Below are 24,527 nucleotides of genomic sequence, written 5' to 3'. Positions count from 1 at the left end.
TCCAAAGACTCATAAATGAGAGGGGTGGGAAGATAAATCCCGCCCGGACTGTCTTGACCTGCCAGCTCCCAATAATAACACAGCGACTATTGTTAGTTATTATAGCTCAGGCCTTAGCTTAGGCTTTTCCCCAATGAGATCAGATAGCTTAATTAGCCCTTTATTCTAGTCCACGTCTGTCACATAGCCTGTTACCACTCCTCACTCTGACTTCCTTCGTGTCTGGTGGTCAAATCCCCATGCCTGATTCTTTCCCAGACTTCCTATCTCTGCCTGGAAGTCCCGCCTTTCCTCTTCCGCCCTGCCCTTTATTAAACCTTTATTAGAAACCTGGAGGAGGAGGAGGAGGAGGAGGAAGAAGAAGAAGAAGAAGAAGAAGAAGAAGAAGAAGAAGAAGAAGAAGAGGAGGAGGAGGAGGAGAGGAGAGGAGGAGGAGGAGGGGGGAGGAGGAAGGAGTAGGAGAGGAAGGGAGGAGAGAGGAGAGGGAAGAGTTTTGAGTTGGAACTGTCTCACTGTTTTTGTCTAAGCGTGAAACAAGGCCTGCATACTGACATCGGGCTTTCCACAGCTGGGCCTGAAGGAGACGGGGAGCGAGGAGAGGACGCCCAGTTTGTGCCTGACATGCATTCAGGAGTCTCCTGTCTCCTCTGAAACAGAGGGGCATCTATAACCAGCCCCACTAGGAAATGTATCAACAATATACATACTAAGTCACTTAGCAAGTAACAGTTTCACTGGTGAACTGGGAAGTTTAGAAATTGGTGTAAAGTTCTTGAGAGGAGCTGAAAAAAAAAAACAAACCAAACAAACAAAAGAAAAAACAAAAACCAAGGACTGTGCATGTCATTGTTATAGCAACAGTGTACAACTTATGTTGTAGGGACCCAGTGTAAGTATGAAACACTCAAAATGTAGAATACGGAGATATTCTTAGCTAGTCTCTTTTTCTGTCTTTCTTTCTTTCTTTCTTTTTTTAAGACAAGGTTACTCTATGTAGCCCTGGCTATCCTGGACTCATTTTGTAGACCAGGCTGGCCTCGAATTCACATAGATCCACCTGCCTCTGCCTCCCTGAGAGCTGGGACTATAGGTGTGCATTACGGTGCCTGGCTGGCTAATTCCTTTTCTTCTTTTTTTCTTTTTTCTTTTCTCTCTCTCTTTTTTTTTTTTTCTTTCTTTTTTTGGTTTTTTGAGACAGAGTTTCTCTGTGTGTAGCCCCGACTGTCCTGGACTCACTTTGTAGACCAGGCTGGCCTCAAACTCGCAGAGATCCACCTGCCTCTGCCTTCCAAGTGCTGGGATTAAAATCACGTGCCACCATGCCCGATCCTCTTGGCTAATTTCTGAAGGAGAGATGTCAAGCTCATTTTAAAAAGTAAAATAACGAATGACCCAGGAGTCTAAGCTTATTGCAATTATATGTGAATTTACAATTACAAATGTATTTATGTGTCACAATGTTCTACTCAAGCGGTTATACTATACAAAGCCATATAAACAGTGAATGCAATTATATGTAGATGTAATAAATTCACATACCTGCTGCTCTTCCTCTTTAAGAGTGTTAGGTCTCAAACCCAAGACAAGTCTCAGAAGTACCTGTGGCCCCTCCCAGCTCTCCCAGCATGCCTCAGTCCCTGTGGCTCCTGCCAGCACTTCTCACCCTGACCCTTATCCTACACCTCTCCCTCCCAGGGCCTGGGCTCCTGCTCCCTGCCCCCGCCCCAGCCCATCCCTATAGAACAGCCTTTTGGCAGTAGGCCACCTCCTTAGTCAGCATCTCCTCTCTTGCTCTCTCTCCCCTCGCTCCTCTCATGGGCTAGTTTAGTCTGGCAGCCATGCTCAGCCTGGACTCTTGCCTCCACCTGCTTTCTCCATTAACTCTACAATAAAAACCCTCTCCATAGTTTAGGGGTAGTCATGTCCTCCTCTTTTTATTTTATTTTATTTTTAAATTTACATTCAAAGAGGAAATAAAACCACAATTGATTAGGTGGAAAGAAAATCACAATTTATTAGAGTGCCTAAGTCAGAGGCAGACAAGCTGCAGGGCCTGCAACTGCTTGTGTTTGCGCAGAACTTCCAGCAGCCGAACCCACCTTTCTCCCATCTTGCCTGAGCAGCAGCCATGCTGACAGCGAACGGCATCTCTCCATCCCAGCTCGTCCTTCAGGGAGAGGGCACAGTCAAATCCCCCACAAAGAGCACAACTCCACCAGCCTGTCGATTAGCCTCTACCCAGCAGACATTCTGGTTGTCTGCACCCCCAAAGGCGCTGGTCCTCAGCCTGCCTGAGACTGCACTACACTGAACTTCAAGGTCAGTGCTCAGGCCCCACTGCAGGTCAGTGGGCATTGCGATGTACAGTGCCGGGCACAGGCGATTTGGGGACACTGCATGGTAATTAATTCTTGAGCAGTTGGGGTTAAAATGCACAGAACCCAAGGCTTATCTCTAGCCCTGGGGACAAGAGGACACCGCAGTCACGTTTTCCCTGGGTCCTTTCTCATGCCGGAGCTCATGGTTCCTAGAGGGCAGAAGCAGGTGGCACTTTACCCTCCTTCAGTATCACTAAACACTCCTCATGTCACAGTCCAGAGAAAAGCACTTTGTGCCCCAGGATAAAACAAGCACAGTACTGATGTCTAATTCTGCTCTAAGAATGCCCCCCCAAAAAACACTACCAACAAACAAACAAGCAAATTAAAATCAACTAAAAAGCTTCCTTTACACTTGGACTGCACCAAAGCAAGTCTACCTGTGGCGCCTGCTGTACTAAAGATTAGTTACGCGTGGCCCTCAGGAGCCTGGTTTTCATTATTCAAGCTCCTTCGCTCTTCCACTGCACACACAACCATGCAAACCAGCCTTGGCGATTTTATGTTTTCTTCTAAACACAAGTATATTCTTGCCACGATTCTCATCTCCTCCGCCTGTTTCTTTTGCTCTCTGAATGTTACCTGTGTATGATGGCTCGTGCCTGAAATCCCAGCACTCAGGAGGCCTGCCGGGAGTTGGGGCCAGTCTGAGCTACACAGCGAGTACCAGCCTGCTGGAGCTACACAACAAGAGCCTGTCTAAAAACAAGTAAGAAGTAAGGAAGGAACAATAGTAAAAAATAAGCAGATGCTGAAGGCAAAATGTCTAGTTTTAAAAATTAGCACTATAGCCTAAGGCCCCAGGGCTTAGGAAAAGAAAAAAAAAAAATTGAGCAAAGGCTTTTTCTTTGTTGTTGTTCGTTTTATTTTGTTTTTGTTTAATTATTCTCTCATACAATGCATCCCAAGCCAGCCTCAAGCAGAAGTTCTTTCTTCCTTTCTCTCTCTCTCTCTCTCTCTCTCTCTCTCTCTCTCTCTCTCTCTTTCTCTATTTGTTTTTGTTGTTGTTTTGTTTTGGTTTTTGTTTGTTTGTTTTTTCCAGACAGGTTTCTCTGTGTAGCCTTGGCTGTCCTGGACTCACTTTGTAGACCAGGCTGGCCTCGAACTCACAGGGATCCACCTGCTTCTGCCACCGGAGTGCTGGGATTAAAGGCATGAGCTACCACACCCAGCTTTCTTTGTTTTTTTTTCTTTTCTTTTCTTTTTTTCTTTCTTTTCTTTCTTTTCTTTTCTTTTCTTTTTTTTTTTTTAAGACAGGGTTTTCCTCTGTATCCCTGGCTGTCCTGGAACTCACTTTGTAGACCAGGCTGGCCTCAAACTCACAGAGATCCTCCTGCCTCTGCCTCCCAAGTGTTGTTTTTTAACAAATTCTCAAACTTTCAATTTTACCAATAAAGACTTGGGAGCCAGGTGCTGGGGTAAAAGCTGCTGGCTCAGAGAGGCAGAGAACACACCTAGCTGACCTTCCTCCTCAGCCGATGTCCCTAAAGAGAAGGGCACCTCCTTCCCCAAGCCATCTCCAAAACCCTCGAACTGAATGCCCCTCCCTTCTTCTTCCTGTGAGTCTCTCTACCTATCCTCCTAACTTCCTCTTACTCTCTCTTGTTTCCCCCCTCATGTTCACTCCTTGTCAACTGGTTGCTTGCTCCGCCTCTTGACCTAGGGTTGACTTCATTTAATTCAAGCAGAACGCTCTTGGATTAAAGGGGTGTGCTAGAAACAAGTTTTGTTTTTTTTTTTTTCCAGTAAACAACACAACCTCGGGCTCACAGAGTGATCCAATATCCTGTAACACCCAAGTGCTGGGATTAAAGATGCGCACCACCACATCCAGTGATACTTTTAATTTCTTTTTTTTTTTTTTGAAGATTTATTTATTTGTTATGTATACAGATCTTGCTATAGATGGTTGTGAGCCAACATGTGGTTGCTGGGAATTGAACTCATGACCTTTGGAAGAGCAGTCAGTGCTCTTAACCTCTGAACCACCTCTCCAGCCCGATACTTTTAATTTCTAAGAGGAAAGTACACTCTGAAAAGAGCGAGAGCCTTTTGCCCACCCATCCTCTCCAGAGCTGGTAGGGTGGTTACACGAACCCCTTGGTGGGGGGCTGTAGTGAAGGAAGGTTCTACATTTCCCTTAAACCAAAGAGTAATTTACAAAGACAAGAGAAAACAAACCCACCACACTCAGGTTGGAATTAAACGTCATTCACAATAAAACTTGGGAAGACGTAAACAAAATCACTCCTTAATTCTGTTCATTTATCAAGGATAGTGTGCATAAGGCTTTGTTGTAACTAATATGCAGGAGCCTGTGGTGGCCATTCCACCTTCTCGGTGTTACTTGGGGAGGCAGAGTTTTGTATGATGGGCAACACATGTGTTCCAGGCCCTAGGCAGACTGCCTGACTGTAAATGAAAGCCGACAAATGTTTACAGTATTTTATAACATAATTATTACCTTAAAATAGCGAAAACCAAACCTAGAAGCAGAAAGACCCAGGCCTATTATGTCTTACTGAGGTAGTTGAGGGCTCAAAAAGACCCATCTACAGCTGTCATATTTGAGGCCGCAGTACCCGGTATCTACAGATCTCTGAATATGACTATCTACAAATTCACCCTCCCACTAAAGCGGTGGACCAAAGTGTCACTAATCCCATATGAACACAACTAGGCATGAATTCATTCCACTGTCAATGTATCAGAACAAACTGTCTACAAGTCCTGTTTCAACACAAAAATTCATAGATTAAAAATATTCAGTCTGATGTGGTACATTTGTGTAGCTCCCAGGAACTCAGAAGGCTGTGGAAAAAGGATTGCCTGAGTCCCAGAATTCAAGACAAGGCTAACATGAAGTGGTAAGACCCCATCTTGAAATAAACAAATAAATAGCTTTTACCTTAAACTTGTCTTTAAACATAGTGTAGTGGCCACAACTGATGTAGTTACTGGTTTGGTTTTTTGTTTTTTGTTTTTTTTTTTTACTAATATAAAACACTGAATTTTTATTTTACTAATATAAAACACTGAATTTTTTTTACTAATATAAAACACTGAATTTTTTTTTTTACTCTGTATACAGAATCCAGCTGTCAATTATAATTTGTCATGATATTAAATGATCTTTGAGCCAGGCGTGGTGTCACACACCTGTGATCTCAGCACTCTGGGAGGCAGAGGCAGGAGGATATCTGTGAGTTTGAGGCCTGGTCTACAATTCAAGACAGCCAAAGCTACACAGAGAAACCCTGTCTCAGAAAACCAAAACCACCACCACCACCACCACCACCACCATCATCATCATCATCGGCTATAAAACACACTCTGGCTCAGGCATGCTTAAAGTGTGAAGGAAGGCCATACCTTCAGATCAGGGAAATGTGGCAGTAAAAATACACTCTTTGGAAAACCAATGGATATTTGAACAGTAAGCTTATCAAATCTTCATCCATTCCCAGTCAGTAGCACCCTCTCAGGGCATTTCTATCTCACTCTTCATCTGAAATGAACCACTGGCTATTCCAGCAGACATCCCGGACAAACTCAGCTGGGAAAGCATCTCATTTTTAGTCCTAGAAACACAACTCAGGGGACAAGACAAACAAGGCCACATTAAGTGCCTCAGCGTCGACCCAAAAGCCAGAGTCAAGTCTTGCAGACGGCTCTCTTAAAACCCATTGCACAGGTCTCTTTATAAATATAGGAAAATAAGCCATTAATATTCTTTCATCCAACTGACCAGTAAGGCCAAGCAAAATGAAAACATCTGTCCACATCCAAATACAGTCTTGCATGAAGCTGCTCTCCCCAACTTCCCTGGTGAATACGGAGGCCTGAGTGCTAGCTTGGCAAATCCATTCTTTTCCTCAGTGATGGATCTATTTGAACGCTACCTAACTTTTCTTTCTTTCTCTCTTTCTTTCTCTCTTTCTTTCTTTCTTTCTTACTTTCAGAGATTTATGTATTTATGTACAGTGCTCTGCCTGCATATACATCTACACACCAAAAGAGGGCACCAGATCTCATCATAGATGGTTGTGAGCCACCATGTGGTTGTTGGGAATTGAACTCAGGACCTTTGGAAGAACAGCCAGTGCTCTTAACCTCTGAGCCATCTCTCTAGCCCAGCACCCAACTTTTCAAACATGAATGAATTCCTTGCACACTCTCAAAATTAGAGACCATAAAATACTGCCCAATGACTCCTGTCAAACCGGAGCCTCATAAGAAATTAAGAGTCCAAGACCACGAAGTACTTTACGTAACTCTGGGAATTACAGAACATTTCAAAACAGCTTATCATTTCCTACACATTGATCTCGGGACCCAAATCCCCAGAGACCACCTGTGTTAGGTCCCTACCTGCTGCAGGGTGTAGCTGACATACCCTGCCTCTACCCTGAACTCTCCAGCCCAGGGCTGGGCTTTTCCCTCTCCCAGAGGCTCTTTCACTATATATAATCCAGACATTTTGGTTCCCCTCTCTCCCCTCCCTCCTGCTTTCTCTCCTCCCATTCCTCTCTTTTCTGTCTGTCTCCTCTCTCTCTTTCTCTCTCTCTGTCTCTCTCTCTATCTCTCTCTCTCTGTCTCTCTGTCTTCCCTCTCCCTCTGTCTCTCTGTCTTCCCTTTCCCTTCCTTCTGCTCCCAACAAATCTGCATTTATATAATATAACTTTGTCTTGCCATTAGCTCATCCATTATAATCCATCCCACTGAAACTCTGCTGATGATCTTCTCTGGTTGGCCTATTTATAAGTGTGGACTAAAAGAAACCAGGGGCTGAAGATCTGTTCAGTGGTAGAGTGCTTGCCTTGTGTTAGCATATAGGCAGCTGTGTCTAGGTTGTTTAGCAACTTATGATGTCATCGCCTGCCATCACCAAGTGTGTACCAGACTATAAAAGGGCCAACCTGCCATCTTCCTCATTTTTTTTTTTTAATTATAGAAAAAAGGGAGGGATGTTCACAAGTTGATCTGCTAGCCTGCTAGCTGATCTGATCTGCCTCTAGGTTGCTTAACAACCTGACATCATCATCTGCTGCCCACCACCTGGTGCTTACCAGAGGCACCAGATACAAAGGACCAATTGGGCCATCTCTTTCTCCTCTCTTTTACCCCTCTCTCTTGCACTCTTTCTAAAGGGAGCCTCCTTTCCTTTCTCTCTCTCTCTTCCACTGTCTGTCTGTGTCTCTCTCTACCCTCATGGCCCTCTCAGGCCCTAACTCCTCTCCCCTTCCCTACCCTCTCCATATCAGATCTGCTGCATCTCACTGTAGTTATCTTTAATGATAACACCTGGCCTGTGCACACTCCTGAGTTTGAACCCTCACTTTGTAATAGAGAGTCAATAAGAACTTAGTCTTCTCTAAGTATTAGCCCTTTGTCCTGGTTTCGGACAACGTGCTGCTACAGCTTGAGTGCGAATTGGTGCCTGGCTGGGGGCGCTGTTTTAAAGGGTTGTGGACCCTTTAGGAAGCACAGCTCCTCTGGAGGAAGTGCATCAGGGCTTGAGAGTTTGTGTCTGGCCACATGTTTGGTTCCCTCTCTACTTCCGGCTCTGCCAAGATGGGAAGGGACGAGGTTCTTAGCCCCCCGGACCCTCATGCAACCATACCCATCACCGCATAGTGCACTGTACTCACAAACCGTGAGCTAACACAAGCCCTCCTTTGGCTTCTTGTCAAGTAGTGGTCGCAGTAACAAGTAGAGAAACGGGCACAGCATTTCACAGGATTAACAATGCACTTGAGCACACCAACTGTGGGTTCCACGCAAAATGTTTCTAAACAAGGAACACAGACTGCCTCACTCATTGTTCAGCGTCTTCAAAATCTGGTCCATTCCACTTTTCCGCATCTTCCCATTCATTCTTTTCTTTATGGGCCAAACGATGAGGTTAAAATGTTCTGACCCCTGAGATGTTTTCTTTTCATTTGCACTACAGAGGTAAGGTGGCTAATTTATACATCACAGGAAATAAAACAGCAGTGAAGATGGCTGACCCCAGGCATGTGTACAGAACTACTGGCAGGTCTGGGTAGTGCCCCTGAAGAATTCCGATCACTGCAGGAATGGCCATTTCTCCCAGGGTACCACCAATTACAAAAAATGCTGTGGATTTCCCACTTATGCTGGTGTACTGCTCAATCCAAGAAACTCCACTGGGAAATGTGGCTGCCATTGAGGCTCCATACACAGAAGTTGCAATCCAGAGACAAAGACGACTCTTGTCAAAAAGCACCAGAAAGAAAGATGAGGTCAGGCTGCCAATGTTGCACAACACAATCATGGTTCCAGGCTGTAAGAGTGTTGCAAAGAAGATGGCCAGACCCCTGCAGGCTGCAAAGGTCCCCCAGAAGACAGAGTTCAAGCCAGCAGCCTCGCTTTCTTCCATGCCAACATGGCTGGTGGCGAAGGAGAAAACGTAAGAGCCATAGGTCACCTCGGCTCCCACGTAAAAGAAGAAGAAGAGGAAGAGGAGGCAGAGCAGGGCCCTGTGGTATTTAGCCCTTCGAGCTCCCTGCGCAGACGCTGTGGATTTTTTCTGCCTTGAACGTTTCTTACAAAACAGACCAAACAGAAAGACAGAAACGACCAAAACATAGGTGCCGATGGAGGCATAGGTCCACAGCAGGTTCATGTCATTAGGAACCGCGAACAGAGAGCCTGTGGCGGCTTCAGAGGATCGGTTCAGCATTGGCGGGTCAAAGTCGGACTCTGTGTGGTTCTGAGCAGATGCTGTTGTACCCCAGGCCAATTTAGCCAGCAGGGGAGCCAGAAAGGCACCCAAGGCGAAACTGAAGTGCAAGGCCTGCATGTGGGGGGCTCCTTTGTCCCCCCAAAGAGCCAAGATGAGGACGTTTGCACCTGCCAATGAGACATGAAGAAAATCATTTGCTAGACGCAGTAATTTAGTAAAACTACAAACAATCAGGGGTAGAGAGATAAGCCAGCAGTTTCCGAGGACCAGAACTGCGTTCCCAGCATTCAAGTCCCGCGGTCCACAGGGTCCTGTAATTCCAGTTCACAGTGGGATCAGCACCCTGTCCCTGAACTCCCACACTCATGCGCACACACTCACACACAGACACAAATGCATACACATACTTGAAATAATAAAAATCTAAAGAGCCCTTTAAACAGACAAAAGTGCTTCATTGCCATCAGAAACTGGATGAATATTGCAAAAGTGAGCATTAGACATGCTCTAAGTTATTCAGTATTGGTTGTGAGTTGATTCTGTGCATAAAGATACATCACCAAGAGCTATGAACTGCGATGCCTCAAATACACGACCTACAGTACAGTGGTCACCACCTTCCACCACACTGGGCAATAATATTTATCAATGCACTTGCTCCTATGTAGGTAATAAATATATTGCAAAATTTGTAATATATCTAATAACTATATTTTCAAATCTTAATAAATATATTGCAAACTTTCAGCTTTATGTACTTGGAGTTGGCAGGCACTAACGGTTATTTATTTATGAGCAAAACACCCAGTTGGCAGTTGTTACAGGAAACAAGATTATCTGTTGGAAGCGGAGTTCATACTTTCTGGGCAGCTCCCAGGTGAAAAAGAATCAAGCTGGTGGCTCTTTTTAAAAAATCAGACAAACAGGGCTGGAGAGATTGCTGAGAGGTTAAGAGCACTGGTTATTCTTCCAAAGGTCCTGAGTTCAATTTCCAGCAACCACATGGTAGCTCACAACCATCTATAATGAGATCTGGTGCCCTCTTCTGGTGTGCAGGTGTACATGCAGGCATATATGTATAAAAAAATAAAGAAATCTTTAAAAAACAAAACAAAACAGACAAACACGCAATTCCACCCTCTCATTTTCAGCTAAATGAAGCCTAAAGCATAAGATAGTTCCACCTGCAACTTAATAATGCCAGAGGAAGGAGGGGAGGGGTAGAGAGCTGGAACTGGGGCATACAAGCATCTTGCATCACGCACGTTGTTTAACGGCTTTCCAAAAACATGGGGACACACAGAAACTTCTGACATAAACTGAGAAAAATTGTGAACATCTCATGCTACTCCGGGCTCAAAAATGGGTGAATTTTAAGTTGGACTTTTACAGCCCAATTTTGGTTCATTCTAATAAGTCACTAATTCTTCTTTTTGATATGATCAAATTCTGTCTCAAAATGACAGCCCTTTCACCTACCCTGTAATTACCCACACGCAAGGGCTCCTTTCACACTTTGGTACTGCATAGCAGTACTCTCTCACAGAGAAATACAGTCTAGCTCACTTAACTGTTAGCTGCTCAGAACTGGTGCCCTGGCTGGCGAGAAGCAGAGCTGCTAGAAGGTGGGTTTAAATGAGCGAGCCTATGACCGTCTGAGTGAGCCAGTGTCACTTCACGGGCCTTACAGCTGGTGGCGTCATTTTATCCACTTTCCCCGGAGACAACAGTCAGCATCACTAACCTGTATCCAGAGCGCCAAACGAGACACCAAATACAGACATCGTGGCAATCAGCAGTGTTGGTGTCTTGCAGAACGGAATAAGGTAAAGACCAACTGTGGTAGCCGACAGTGACATTCCTAAGAAGATGGGTGAAAACGTCAGTTACGGAAACAGTATTCACACAGGGTTAAACCAATGTCCTAAAAGCAAAAGTGAAAGCAAGGTCACGTTAAAACTGGACAATCTGAGAATTTATACAAATGGGTTATGTTGTGTAAATCTTATGCTATCTTTATGGATTATAAAATACAAATAATTACTGGGTGTGGTGGTACATGGCTTTAATTCCAGGATTGAGGGGGTGGAAGAGACAGGCGGATCTCTGTGAATTTGAGGCCAACTTGGTCTATACAGTGAGTTCTAGGACAGCCAGGGCTACATAAAGAGACCCTGCCTCAAAAAAATTATATATGTGTGTGTGTATATATATATATATATATATGTATTTATCTGTGATATGAATACCATTCTAACACTATTAATAAATTATAAACATAAGACTACAATCTTTCTAACAAATAAGATAACCTGAAATTTTTGAAAGGTTTGACATTTATAAACTGATAGGGATTTTTGGATTTGAGGTAACAGAAAGGCAAAAAAAAAAAAAAAAAAAAAATAGCTGTAGAAGTTTGTAGTAAACTTTGAATATGGACTGAAGATCTGGCTCAGTAAAGCACTTACTGACAGCAAACAGCCTGACTGTGATCTTACAGAATCTGTTTAAGAGAAACAGAAAACTGTGCACACTTGTGGATGTAGGGCTGAGGGGAGGCCACAGGAGGATCCCTGGGGTTTGCTAGCCAGCCAGTCTGCCTGGTAGATTGAGGTTCAGGGTAAAAGTAAGGAGGACAATGATTGAGAAAGAAAGACACCTGATATTGACCTCTGACCTTTACATGCCCATACCTTCCCCCCAATTAGAATTAAATCATTAAAAGTATTTTAAATGAATCAGTGTAGCAGATGAGAAGGGAAATGAAGATGTGTGCTTTGGGGCTGGGTGTAGCTCTGGGCAGAGTGCACGATTAGAAGACGCGGGCCTTGGGCTGGAGAGATGGCTCAGCGGTTAAGAGCGCTGCCTGCTCTTCCGAAGGTCCCGAGTTCAATTCCCAGCAACCACGTGGTGGTTCACAACCATCTGTAACATGATCTGATGTCCTTTTCTGGCCTGTAGGCAGAACACTGTATACATAATAAATAAATAAATAAATAAATAAATAAATAAATAAATAAATAAATAAATCTTAGGGAAAAAAAGAGAAGACACAGGCCTTGAGCTTCTCTCTCAAGCGACTCTCTCGCGGCAAATTGCCTACACATGTATATCCTGAGCTTACTTTGGAAAGAACAACTATTGCTTACTTATGCATCAACAATTCTAGAGGGTGTTAAGTTTCAAACCCAGGACAAATAGCTGACCTCCAGGTTCTCCCAGCATCCCTCAGAGCTTACGTTGCATGGTGTGGCTGGCGTACTCCTTCCTCTCCGGGCTGCCTTTCCCCCAGAAACAAAGCCGTGTTTTGTATTCTAAGAGTCAAGTTGTAAACAAAAGTTGATGTTTATTTACCCAAAAGTAGAAAATGATTCATACAGTCGAAAAGCACCCCGCCGACCACAGAGCCACACAGGTAGCCGAGGGCACGGCCCACGAATATTTCGGAAAGGCTGCTGATGTTCCGGTTCACGTTTCTTGCCAGGTCTGGAAATGTGGGTCCCAATATGGCAACAGTCATCCCCTGAAAAAAAAAAATAGTAGAAAGAAAGATTTGCTTGCAAACAAGATAACATAAATTTCTTTCCCCCTCTGCTCCCCCGGCCCCTTGGACACAGGGCCTCTCTGTGTAACAGTCCGAGCTGTCCTGGAACTCGCTTTGTAGATCAGGCTGGCCTCGAATTCACAGAGATTCTCCCTGCCTCTGCCTCTCAAGTGCTGGCATTAAAGGCGTGCGCCAGGCTTACATTTCACTTTTATTTACTACAAAAAAAAAAAAAAAAAAAAGTGAGGAGTGGGTTACAAAGCAGAAAATTATTTAAGGCCCATTCACAGTAAGCAAAACTTTTACAATGATGATTCTACTATCACCAGAGATTAGACGCTGGTTGATTTTTCCTCATTTAAAAGTCCTTCCTTCCCCCACCCCACCCCAGTTATTTAATCCTTTTGAAAAATATTAACTGTGTATTTACTTTTATTTTACATTTGCGCATGTTTTACATGCCTGTGCACAACCACGTGCAGTAGACGAGGAAGCAAGAAGAGGGCATCAGATCCCTCGGAACTGGAGTCGTGGACAGTTGTGAACCACCATGTGGATGCTGGGAGTCAAACCCAGGTCCTCTGGACCAATCTCAAGTCTACATTGGATGTCTAGCATGGGCACATAACAATGAACGATGATAATCAGGTCTTTGCTCAAATGAACTCTTGCTAAATTAGACCTCTGGGCATCGGATGAGTGATTGGGACTAGACCTGCTTTGATCATGATCGCACCAAATAAACAGTCATACTGCCCAGGGTCCCCTGGACCCCAGCATTCCACACAAGAGCCAGGGTCATGAGCAGGTTTCACTTTTGATTGGAGTGATATAGGTATGTGTTTTGAACTGTTGACTGCACTTGAACACTTTATAATGGATTGAGTCCAGGATGGCTTTTGGTCTGGTAATTGACTGGACCATATGCAACCATGGGCCTTAGAAAGATCCCTTTTAAAATAAAAATCTAAGGAGGAGCCTGGGAGTCTGTTTCCTGAGACACCTGCTAACTTGACAAATGCTCTGAGCCCAGAACCTGTGTGCTTTGTGGGAAATAAGTTAACCTGCTAAGGGTACCATACACATGTAGTGGACAAAACAGGATGCTTGACTTGCTTGTTTCCTTGGGAGGAGTATTTGAAAAGTGGGGCTCCATGATGCCACGCGACTAACAGATTTTTGTTTGTTTTTGTTTTTCAAGACAGAGTTTCTCTGTGTAGCTCTGGCTGTCTATAGCTCCCTCTGTAGACCAGGCTGGCCTCGAACTCAGAGATCTGCCTGCCTCTGCCTCTTGGGTGCTGGGATTCAAAGTGTGTGCCAATACTACCAGACATTTTTGTTTGTTTGTTTGTTTTAATGGAATTCATTATTTAATTGGTACACAGAGATATCTAAAAGACCAAATGAATCAACAAACTTTTTAAGAGTCCTTGCATAGATCTCAGGGGAAAAAATACATTCTTTTTACAAATATTAGTCAAAGGTTGTAGCCACCTAGGCAGGAAAGTTTGTTCCATCCGTAAGGAAGACAACATGGAGCGGATAGCACTTAGGGTTGGACTTTGGCGTACTGGGGATTGAACCTAAGACCTTAAACATGCCAGTCTACCACTGAGCTACCAAGACCCTCGATCTATATATGCTATAGTACATTAGTGAGCTTTGCATATTTTACCTGGCATGTGCCAGACTTTTTATTTGTTTGTTTGTTTGTTTGTTTGTTTGAAGCTTTTTGAGACAAGGCTTCTCTGTAAAATAGCCCTAACTGTATAGAAACTCACTTTGTAGACCAGGTTGGCCTTGAATTCACAAAGATTTGCCTGCCTCTACCTCTCGGGGATTAAAGACTGGCACCAGTACACCCAGCTCTGCCCAGACTTTTTAAATGAAAAAACCTACTATCTGTTGCTTATAGGTTGAATTGTGTCTGCCTGTATTTGTATGTCTAATATTATTATATATGACTATATTGCTAAATTTAATTCTTTCTCCTTTAATTAATTTGGCTTTATTTTATGTGCATTGGTGTTTTGCCTGCATGTATGTCTGTGTGAGGGTGTCAGATCTTGGAGTTACAGACCGTTGTGAGCTGCTATGTGGGCACTGTGGTTTGAACTTGAGTCCTCTGGAAGAGAAGCTAGTGCTCTTAAGCACTGAGCCATCTCTCCAGCACTTAAGTTAAATTAAAAACAAAACAAAACAAAACATTTACTTAAGAAGATAATACCTGGGCCTAAAGAGATGGGCCAGCAGTAAATAAGCCTTGTTGCTCTTGCAAAATATTCACATAGTGGATCACGGCCATCTATAACTCTTACAGGAGCTCTAAAACCTTCTTCTGACTGCACCAGCTACAATGCATGTATGAGGTGTGCACACATACGTGCGGCCTGAGCACTAATACCCAAAGAATAAAATAAATAAATCTAAAAGAAAAATAGTATTACAAATAAAGTCTCCAAAAAATAAGAAAGAACTTAAGTACATTCTTTTTGGGTCTATGTCACTTGGGTAGTCTAGTTAATAAAACAGGATTTTTAATAGTTTAAAAAAACATTTCTTATATTTTTATAGAGTTTCACCATTAAATATAATACATATCCATAACTTTTTCTTCTTAGAGCCACTACAAATTAAACTTATCTGTTGTATAAGGGTTTTTTGGGGAATTTTTTGGCAAGAAAAATAGCTTATGGCATCTAGCCACTTGAAACCTCACATTTATTAGTGTCTCAAGCACAGCTGTTGGAAGTGAGTTAAACAGACATGAGAGAAATGTCTCTATAAGAGATTTTCCTTCTGTGCCAGAATATTTTACCATCTCATCATCAAGGATGTACAGTTTGGGGGCTGGAGAGACAGCTGAGTGGCTAAAACTACTGGCTGCTCTCCCAGAGGACCAGAGTTCAGTTCCCGGCACCCACATGGCAGCTCATAACTGTCTGTAACTCCAACCTTGGGGATCTGACACATGCTCCGCCTCCATGAACATCAGGCATGCATGTGTGCAGACATACATGCAGTCAAAACATCGATAAACATTTTTAAAACAAAACTTTTAAAAGAAATGGACATTTGGGGATAAAGGAAATCTGTACAAATAATTTAAACCTAGAGATAACAAAAGGGTTAGGGGGTGGGGGAGCCAAGGGACTGGTGATGAATTTTGCCTCTTCTATAGTTTTCTATCAAAGAGACTAAAGGTAATCGGGACAGTTAGTGACTATACCTGTACCACATTGGCCATTGGCAGGTTATTCTAAGAGCACACGCTTCTTTTGGGAGTTATGATCAATACACTTAGCACTCTTCACATGACTGGCATCATAAAATTGACAAGGGCACATTTACTTTCATTGCTTTCAATCAGTAGAGCATGAGACTCTTTTTTTTTTTTTTTTTTTTTTGGTTTTTCGAGACAGGGTTTCTCTGTGTAGCCTTGGCCATCCTGGACTCACTTTGGAGACCAGGCTGGCCTCAAACTCACAGTGATCCGCCTGCCTCTGCCTCCCGAGTGCTGGGATGAAAGGTGTGCGCCACCACACCTGGCTCGAGCATGAGATTCTTTTTGTGTGTGTGTGTGTGTGTGTGTGTGTGTGTGTGTGTGTGTGTGTGTGATTATTTTCTTTTATTTTTTATTTTTTTTATTTTTTAAATTTTTTTAATTAATTTATTCTTGTTACATCTCAATGTTTATCCCATCCCTTGTATCCTCCCATTCCTCCCCCCCCCCATTTTCCCATTATTCCCCTCCCCTATGACTGTTCCTGAGGGGGATTACGTCCCCCTATATATTCTCATAGGGTATCAAGTCTCTTCTTGGCTACTGAGCATGAGATTCTTAATCTCAGGGTCATGGGTTCAAGCCCCACTTAGGGCATCAATTTGTTGTGGTTAAATGATCAGTATTGCCTAATAATTGTCCCATGTCAAGCGCCACTTGTTGTTAATCTAACACTATGGCCTAATAATGTTTATTATCAGGCATATAACTATTTTGTTTTTTGGGTTATTTGTTTGTTTGTTTGTTTGTTTTTTGAGACGGGGTTTCTCTGTGTAGCCTTGGCTGTCCTGGACTCGCATTGTAGACCAGGCTGGCCTCAAACTCACTAGGCCTATAATTATTATTATGGCAGTATAACCCTCTAGCAATCAATCAAGACACAGACATTTTTATTTTAAACTATATTTTAAAATAAGCTTAGTTAACCTGGGGCAGGGCAGACATTAATCTTCTAAGCTACTTCCCTGCCCCAATCCCATGCCATCTGCTTCTAATAATTTCTATCAAGCTGCCTCCCATCCATAATCTCAAACACTTGCTAATGTTCCTCATCTGGGCCAAATCTCCATCCACACCAGCCATGTGCTTCTCCTCCATCTAAGCCATGGTGGCCTTCTTCTTCTCCCTTCTCCTCTGGGCTCCATTCTTCCCAAGATTCTCTCTGTCTCACCATGCCTGGAGGCCTTAGCCACGCCCATCTCATTTGCCCTGCCCAGGTTTGATGGCTTTTTATTAATTAACATCAAAACACACCAGACTAACATACGCAGGTTAAAATTCTAATACACGAAAGAAAATAAGATCACTAGAAACAAGAAGCCCCGTGCAATTATACAAGGAGATGTGCCTTTTCTAAGTGTAGTGGGTTTAGTGAGAATGGCCCCAAAGGCTCTTAGGTTTGAATACTTGCCCCCCGGTTGGCGGAACTGTTTGGGAAGGTTAGGAGGTGTGGCCTTGTTGGAGGACTTGTGTCACTGAGGGTGAGCTCTGAGGTTTCAGAAGCCCACAGTATTCTCAGTTAGCTTTCTCTCACTCTGTCTTGTGGTCATCCTAACATGTAAGTTTCCAGTGATTGCCACAGTGCCATGTCTGCTTGCCCGTTGCCATGCTCCCCACCGTGATGGCCATGGACTCTAACACTTAGAAACTGTGAGAATGGTGCCCATAGGCTCATATGTCTGGGATATTTGGTCCCAAGTTAGTGGAACGGTTTGGGAAGGGTTAGGAGGTGTGGCCTTATGGGCAAGGTGTGTTACTGGGAGGAGGCTTAGAAAAGCCCTCTCCACTCCCAGTGTGCGCTCTCTCTCTCTCTCTCTCTCTCTCTCTCTCTCTCTCTCTCTCTCTGCTATGTGGTTGTGGTCTCAACATGTAACATCTCAGCTCCTGCTTTGCATGCTTGCCTGCCTGCTGCCATGCTCCCTGCCATGCTGGTCACAGACTCTAGCCCTCTGAATCTGTGAAGCACAAATAAACCCTTTTATAAGTTGCCTTAGTCATGATCATGACGGTAGAAGGGTCACCAAGATAGTAAGGAAAGCTGTAAAGTATGAAGATGCATTATCAAATGGAAAATGAATTCCCTTCTGCCTTAAAGTAGGACTGTTGCTGTGAACTAAGAATAATATGGGCAGAACAGGAATTTATGAACTTTTTTCTGTGCGGCCATACTGGCTGAGAGTAGAAGAGAATTGTTTAAAAGTTTTTTTCTAGAAACTGAGCATTAACAGTAAGGCTCATTGAAGAAGTAGAACTCGGTGTTCTTGTTTTCCCGGTATACGCTGGACAGTGCTCAATGGGACGTGTGAAGGGTCTGTTCTGCTTATTGTTTGAGGTAGCTGGCCCAAGAAACAAAGATTTGAAGGAAACGGCCAAGATCATGTCTGGTCTTTCATGCTGTATTTGTAACATTTAAAAAAATCACTTAAGGAAAGTGAGTCCTCTTTACTAACAGATCTAAGCTTATCCCACAGTTACCTGATTTTTAAGTTTTAGTTTGAAGTGCTACTATCACTTTGGTTAAATGAAAGTTCACTATGCTGCAGTTAATTGTGACCTACAGTTCTATCATGATAAAATGTGTTAAACTTGTGGGGTTTTTTTTATGGCCTTCTTCAAATTAAATTATGTATTTCTTTACCTTGAATTAATTTGGGATTTTTCAGAAAGTCCCTTGGACTTTCTCAAAATCATGACCTATATTCCTAGAAACAGAGAAATGGCAAATTAGTTGGGTGAATTTGATAAATCACGTGGTGAGTAGGCCAAATAAGCAATGTTAAAATCTCCTGGAGTTGCATTTGTGTCAATGTGCTAATGTTTCAGAAAGTAAGCGGGATCTGTAGGTGTGTAATGCTCCCGCAGTAACACCATCGGTCCTAGTTCTGAGAGTTATCTTTAAGTGTATAGAAGAGCCCAGAACAACGGTCCACATGCTCCATGCTCATCACGGAAAGGCCGAAATGACTCAAATGATGACAAACACTGACAGGCTGTTTTATAAAAATTGCACAAAAGGCCCATTGCTGGTGTTTGGTTAGTCATACCTATGATTTTGGTAAGATAATAAAAACCTCAAGTAATGCTGTAGCAACTCCTGGACAATTTGAATGCTTTGGGGGTTCATTCGCTCCCCGCTTTCAGTGCGTGTCCTCTAGGTGGATGGAAACTTTTCTGTTCAGAATGGCTAATGCTATAAATAACTTTAGCGACTTTTTTTAAAAAAAATATGTGTTTTCCTCTTGGAACGTTCCCGAAGAAAACCTCCAGCAGCAGCAATGCTTGTTTCACTTTCCACGTGTCACAAACACAGCAGCTGCAAGCCAAGCTCCTGGATTGACCAGGTGGCCCGTCAATGGCATTACCTCTTGGTGGCAAATGAAGCCACTGCCACGGGAGAGCACAGACTTATTAGGCCTTGTGATCTACTCCAAGTCTCTCCCACCCCATTCACAAGAAGTGTGACATGACTCAGGACAAAGCATATTCACTAGGTAAAAGAAATCCTCTGCAACCAACTGGTGGTGGCCTGCACTTTCATGATCTAAACAATAGTCTTTTAGAAACTCCCTCTCACCCTGTTGGAAGATATCATGCCAGCATTTGCTCTGGTATTACAAAAAGTGAGAGGCCTCGGTTCTAGATTGACAGTTCTCAAGACTCTTAAAACTATACATCTGTTGGGAACCTTATAGCAAACCTGACCGGGAATGATTCTCCTGAGAGGCAAAAGACATCCCTAGCAGGGACAGCTTAACTCATGGACCAAGCATGACCTGTTACTGCAAAACCTTTTCCTCTGTCCTCATCAGCAACCATCTTGATTCCTTCCATTTCCTTACAGGGAGATACACAGCACCATGGAGGATACCCCAAGGCTAATGCCAATGCAACAACAACCACCACTGCAACTGCAGCAGCTGCAGCAATGACAACAAAACCCAGCAGCTGTTGGGTTTATGGACTGATCAGTGTCTCCAAATAAGAAAACACTACCACCACGGCCAACGCTGCTCCATATTTCTAACCCATCACCATGAAACCCAGAGGAAGAAGGGAGAGCTTTCTTGCATACGCCGGACATCACTGCTCTGTGGCTCCTACACTCACTGGGAATACGGCCCTGATTCTCTAGTTAATAACTTAGACACATGCCGGCCTGGGGACAGAAGGTGCTAGAACAGAGCAAAGGAAATCCAGATGGGCTATTTCCATTTGTGCTGGGGCCTGTCTCTACACCTCTGCCACCTTTCTTGAAAAAAAAAAAAAAATCTTAGATACCGACAAATAAAGGAAACTGGTTTGAGTGATGTCTGCAACGGGTTAATTTTGAATACACAAGTCATATGATTTACATGACCACTAGATTCAGGAAGGTTTCCTCACTAAATGAGCCTACGCACCATTATTTCATGCTAAATGATTAACAAAAAAATGTTTTCCACTGGACCGTGTTCAAGAACTACACAAACTTAGGAGTGAACAAATTTCACTGAGGTCTCCTCAAATGCCCCCAGGTAGCTATGTTTTCCAGGCCCCAGGGCCCGAGATTGATCTACGGAGAATTTCTCCACTCTACTCAGCTTCTTTGCTCATTTAGAACTTGTTATTTGACCTGGCTCCCTCTTGCCTTCTGAATAGTTTTCCTGAAAGTTTTCATATTTCCCATGATCATACTGAAGTGGCCAATATCCAAAGTTAGTTCCAGCCATGCAGTGAGCTTCTGCTGGAGAAAAGTCTTAACAGGATTCCTGGACTGACTTCACTCTGGGCAAAGGCGGTGCCATCGTATGGCATTTGATGCTAAGATTTAAGCTTGGGAAAAATCTTGTGTGTGTCATAGTAAATCAGATCCCCTTGTTCAGAAGGGTAAAAAGGTGGATGAGAACACGTGTGCTCACCAATTAGTGGGGAAAAGACATTTAGCTTCTTGCCTGTGCTGTGAGCTTGTGTGTGGTGCTAAATAAAATAGATTGCTGCACCTAACATACACTTGATTTTTACTACTAGGCAAAGAGCAATGAATCTGAGTGTGGTGGCATGCACCTGTAATCCCAGCACTCAGGAGGCAGGGGGTGGGTGGATCTCTATGGGTTCGAGGCCAGCCTGGTCTAGGTAGCAAGTTCTAGGTCAGCCAGGGCCACATAGTGAGACCCTATCGTTTAAAAACAAACAAACAAACAAGTCATGGAAGTGTAGCTGGGTATATAGCTCATCTGGGGAGCATCGTGTCAAATGGACCAGGCCCTGGGTTCAGCTCACAAAACAATAACAACAACAACAACAGAAGAGCTGTTGGGGACAATAGGCCATATGGCCAATGTTCAGCCATCTTGTCAGAGCCTGCACCTTTAAGTCTCTGTTTTTCCTAGAGCTTGCCTTTCACCAGAAACTAGCTGACCCTGTTGTGGGTCAGCGGTTAGAATAAAGACAGATAGAGATGGAGCAACCCTGTTATGGTTTAGCAGTTAGACTAGACAAAGAGGGAGCCAGATACCCTGTGTGGCAGGATGTTATGCCCTGCCTGGAATTCCCTGTGTTTTGAGAAAAGCCTGCAGCTAGGTTGCTATAGCAATATGCTTCCCTGCCTTCTGACTTATAAAAGCTGCTGTCTGATTAATAAAGTTTGAGAGTTTGATCAATCAGACTCTCCTTCTTTGTGTCTTGCATTTTTCAACAGGTGACCTCCCTCCGGAGTTTTAGTCGAATCACACAGGTTGGGTCAAAGCACTGACAGTGCTGTTGCTGAAGGAATGTCTTAAGGACACATCTCAGCATGGTGCCTGTGGGAACAGGAGCCACTTCAGGTTTGCAGACATCCAGAATGGCGGTGGCAAGCCTGGCCATGCTAAGATGTTCTTGTCACAGTAGCTAAGTGGGTCTCTAGGTCCCTGTGATGTGTGACCAGGCTCACCACAGAGACCCTTTTTTTTTTTTTTTGGTTTTTCGAGACAGGGTTTCTCTGTGTAGCCTTGGCCATCCTGGACTCACTTTGTAGACCAGGCTGGCTTTGAACTCACAGCGATCCACCTGCCTCTGCCTCCTGAGTGCTGGGATTAAAGGCGTGCGCCACCACGCCCGGCTCACAGAGACACTTTTAAGTCAGCGGATTTCACAGCTTGCTGTGGTCCTTAGTCTCCATCAGAACCCCAATAGGAATCCTGACCAATAGCAGGAAATAGAAAACTTAGACCTCCCTTTTAATGTAATGTTTAGGTTGTTTCATTATGTTCAATTTGCTTCACAGAGACAAATAAGGACTGAACTGAGTTTCATGGTATTACTAACAGCATTGTGTAGTTTCCTCAAGAGATATAAACTGGGCCGGGCATGGTGATATATATACTAGTACCCAAGAGACTGAGGCAGGAGAATGCAGAGTTTGAAGCCACCCTGGACTATATAACAAGACTCTACCCACCTACCCCCGTGGGGGGGGTCATACATGTTCCTGTTCCTCCATCTTTTGTAGTTTAAACAGTAAATAAGAACACAAAAGAAAGCATAACTGTGCCATGAATAGAGGTTCTGTTTGGATCAATCAATTGGTCAATTGACAGGAAGAAAAATATATGTGTGTGTGTGTGTGTGTGTGTGTGTGTGTGTGCGCGCGCGCGCGCGCGCGCGCACGCGCGCTTAAGGTTTCAGACAATCTCTCAAAATTTGAGAGGCATCAAAGGTATGGGGGCAGAAATAGCTTTCTCTTAGGGAACCAAATTTTCCCAGACCACATTTACCAAGTAACACGGAAATTCCCACAGTTTACACAGGGATTGGCAAAAGGCACTTCCAATGGGACATTTTGCTCTAAGAAAGCGTTTCAAGTGGGTAGACTCGTGAGCAGAGTAAGACACGTTCAGGCTCTGCCACTAAAACACCAGGAAAAGCCGTTTTCCTCTTGGGCCTATTTCCTATGCGCAAAACCAAGTGGAGGGCCACCTGAAAGTGGAAGCGCTGGAAAAGTGGGTTTATCGTGTAGTTAAGTTACAGTTCGGATTGCAGTGGCTACAGACCCAGGCAATGTTAGGAAAGTGTGCTGCAGTTAGAAAACAGTGCAATCAATTTCGAACCCGACAGCAACCCTCAGTGATTAAAAAGCGCCCACGAGATAGCTGATGAGCCTGAAGTGCCGAGTCACAGAACGTGCAGGCAGCGAAGGTGAGAGTCCAGCTGGAAAGGGAAGGTCCCCCTGAAGGAGACTCGCGCCCCAGCCTGGGAGGGGTGCAGCCTCAGCTCTCACCAGCCCCAGGAAGGCGGCGTACAGGACCGCGGTGGAGAACCAGCGCAGCTTGCTCCCGGTCTGGCCACTCCGCCGGGAGGCCACGGCCTTCTGTTCATTCTGTGTTGGGAACTCGGTCTGGAGGAGGCGTTGCCCAGCAGCCGGAGCCCCGAACCCACGGAACTCCACTTGCAGCTCCAGCTTGGCAACTCCAGCTACTGCCCAGCTTTTAGGTGGATCCCTCTGGAGCTCTGAGCTCGCGTCCTTCCAAGCCCTGGAGGTTCCGCCTGGTGCCACCTTCCCCCAAGTAACCTTTCTGAATCAGGCCAAGAAAAAGTTGGACTTCAAACATGCTGGTGTTGCAAGCGGGAGACACCCTGGTCTCATCTTACACAAGCCTGTGCCATCACGTGACGAAAAAGAAAGCTCCAGCCAGCTTGGGCGGTCGTTGGAAGCAAACGTGGTGACCGAGGTGATCGCAGGACGCTCTCGGGCGGTAGCATCTCACCTATCGGTACCGCAGACACCAGCTGACTGACGGGTGCCGCGTGGCGGAGGAATTTGGAAGTACAGCTTCGAAACGGAACACGCTAAAAAAAAATGTGGCAAGCAGCTCTTAAATTTCAGCGGAATGACTGACTAGCTGGAGACCGACATGGATTTCATAGAAAGACCCTGTCTCAAAAATAAAGCAGAAAGGTGAGAAGCTTGTAGCTGCCTGCGCCTACTAGCCAAGCCCACTAGCGCCTTCTGCTAAGGGCCTGTAAAAGCGCCAATCAGAGCCACTTGGGAGCCATCTATCCAGGCCTCGCCCCCTCCCCGCCCCCAACTACCCCTAGCCTGCTGCGGCTCCCCACCCCCTTTCCTGCCCTGGAACTCTCCAGCAGGTTCTGGGGAAGAAAAAAAAAAAAGACTCCGAACTCAGAATATGGATACGCACAGTGAACTAAATTAGTGCAGGTAGCAAGCAGGAGTCATTACAGGAGAGCAAAGTTGCTCTCCTTTCTTACACTGAGGCTAAGATGGCAGAGACCAGTGGAATCTAGTACGAGATGAAGTGCACCTGAGTGCAAATGACCGCCCTAGAAAAAGCAAAAAGTGCTATCAACAAATTCTGCAAATTCTGGTCAGGAACAAAAAATGCACGTTTCAAATGCTAGTGAGAGTGCAAGAGCGGACCGTGAAACAAGAAACTCTACCACTGAGCTCCTCTGCCCCAAGACATCTGACTTTCAAGACCAGCTCCTTTTAAAACCTTTAGTTCTAAAACCAGCTCCTTGTATACTGGGCCAAGTGAAAGTCCTCTTGAATTTCTGGATTTATAAGGACCTCAAAATTAAGTGATTCTTGTAGTTAGTGGTCTGAAAAAAGGGAGCGAAAATCCCGTTCCCTGTGCA

The 24,527-nt window shown here is 44.3% G+C and overlaps 1 protein-coding gene and 1 non-coding gene across 2 annotated transcripts in view; one reads left to right on the top strand and one right to left on the bottom strand.

Annotated features, from left to right (window-relative positions):
• The window catches only part of LOC127205278 (sodium-dependent glucose transporter 1C-like), an 88,796-nt gene that overhangs the window by 43,844 nt on the left and 20,425 nt on the right, over positions 1–24,527 (bottom strand). Inside the window, 1 exon segment of the mRNA XM_051164482.1 lies at positions 8,735–8,829. Within this exon segment, the coding sequence (XP_051020439.1) occupies positions 8,735–8,829 (95 nt within the window).
• LOC127205463 (small nucleolar RNA SNORA55) lies at positions 20,032–20,163 on the top strand. Its single transcript, XR_007832670.1, has one exon. It is a non-coding gene; the product is annotated as a small nucleolar RNA SNORA55 (small nucleolar RNA).

The sequence above is a fragment of the Acomys russatus genome, chromosome 21, assembly GCF_903995435.1.
Source record: "Acomys russatus chromosome 21, mAcoRus1.1, whole genome shotgun sequence".
In the NCBI taxonomy this organism is placed as follows: Eukaryota; Metazoa; Chordata; class Mammalia; order Rodentia; family Muridae; genus Acomys; species Acomys russatus.
Note: the sequence above shows the minus strand (reverse complement) of the source record. Positions and strands in the feature narration are given on the sequence as shown.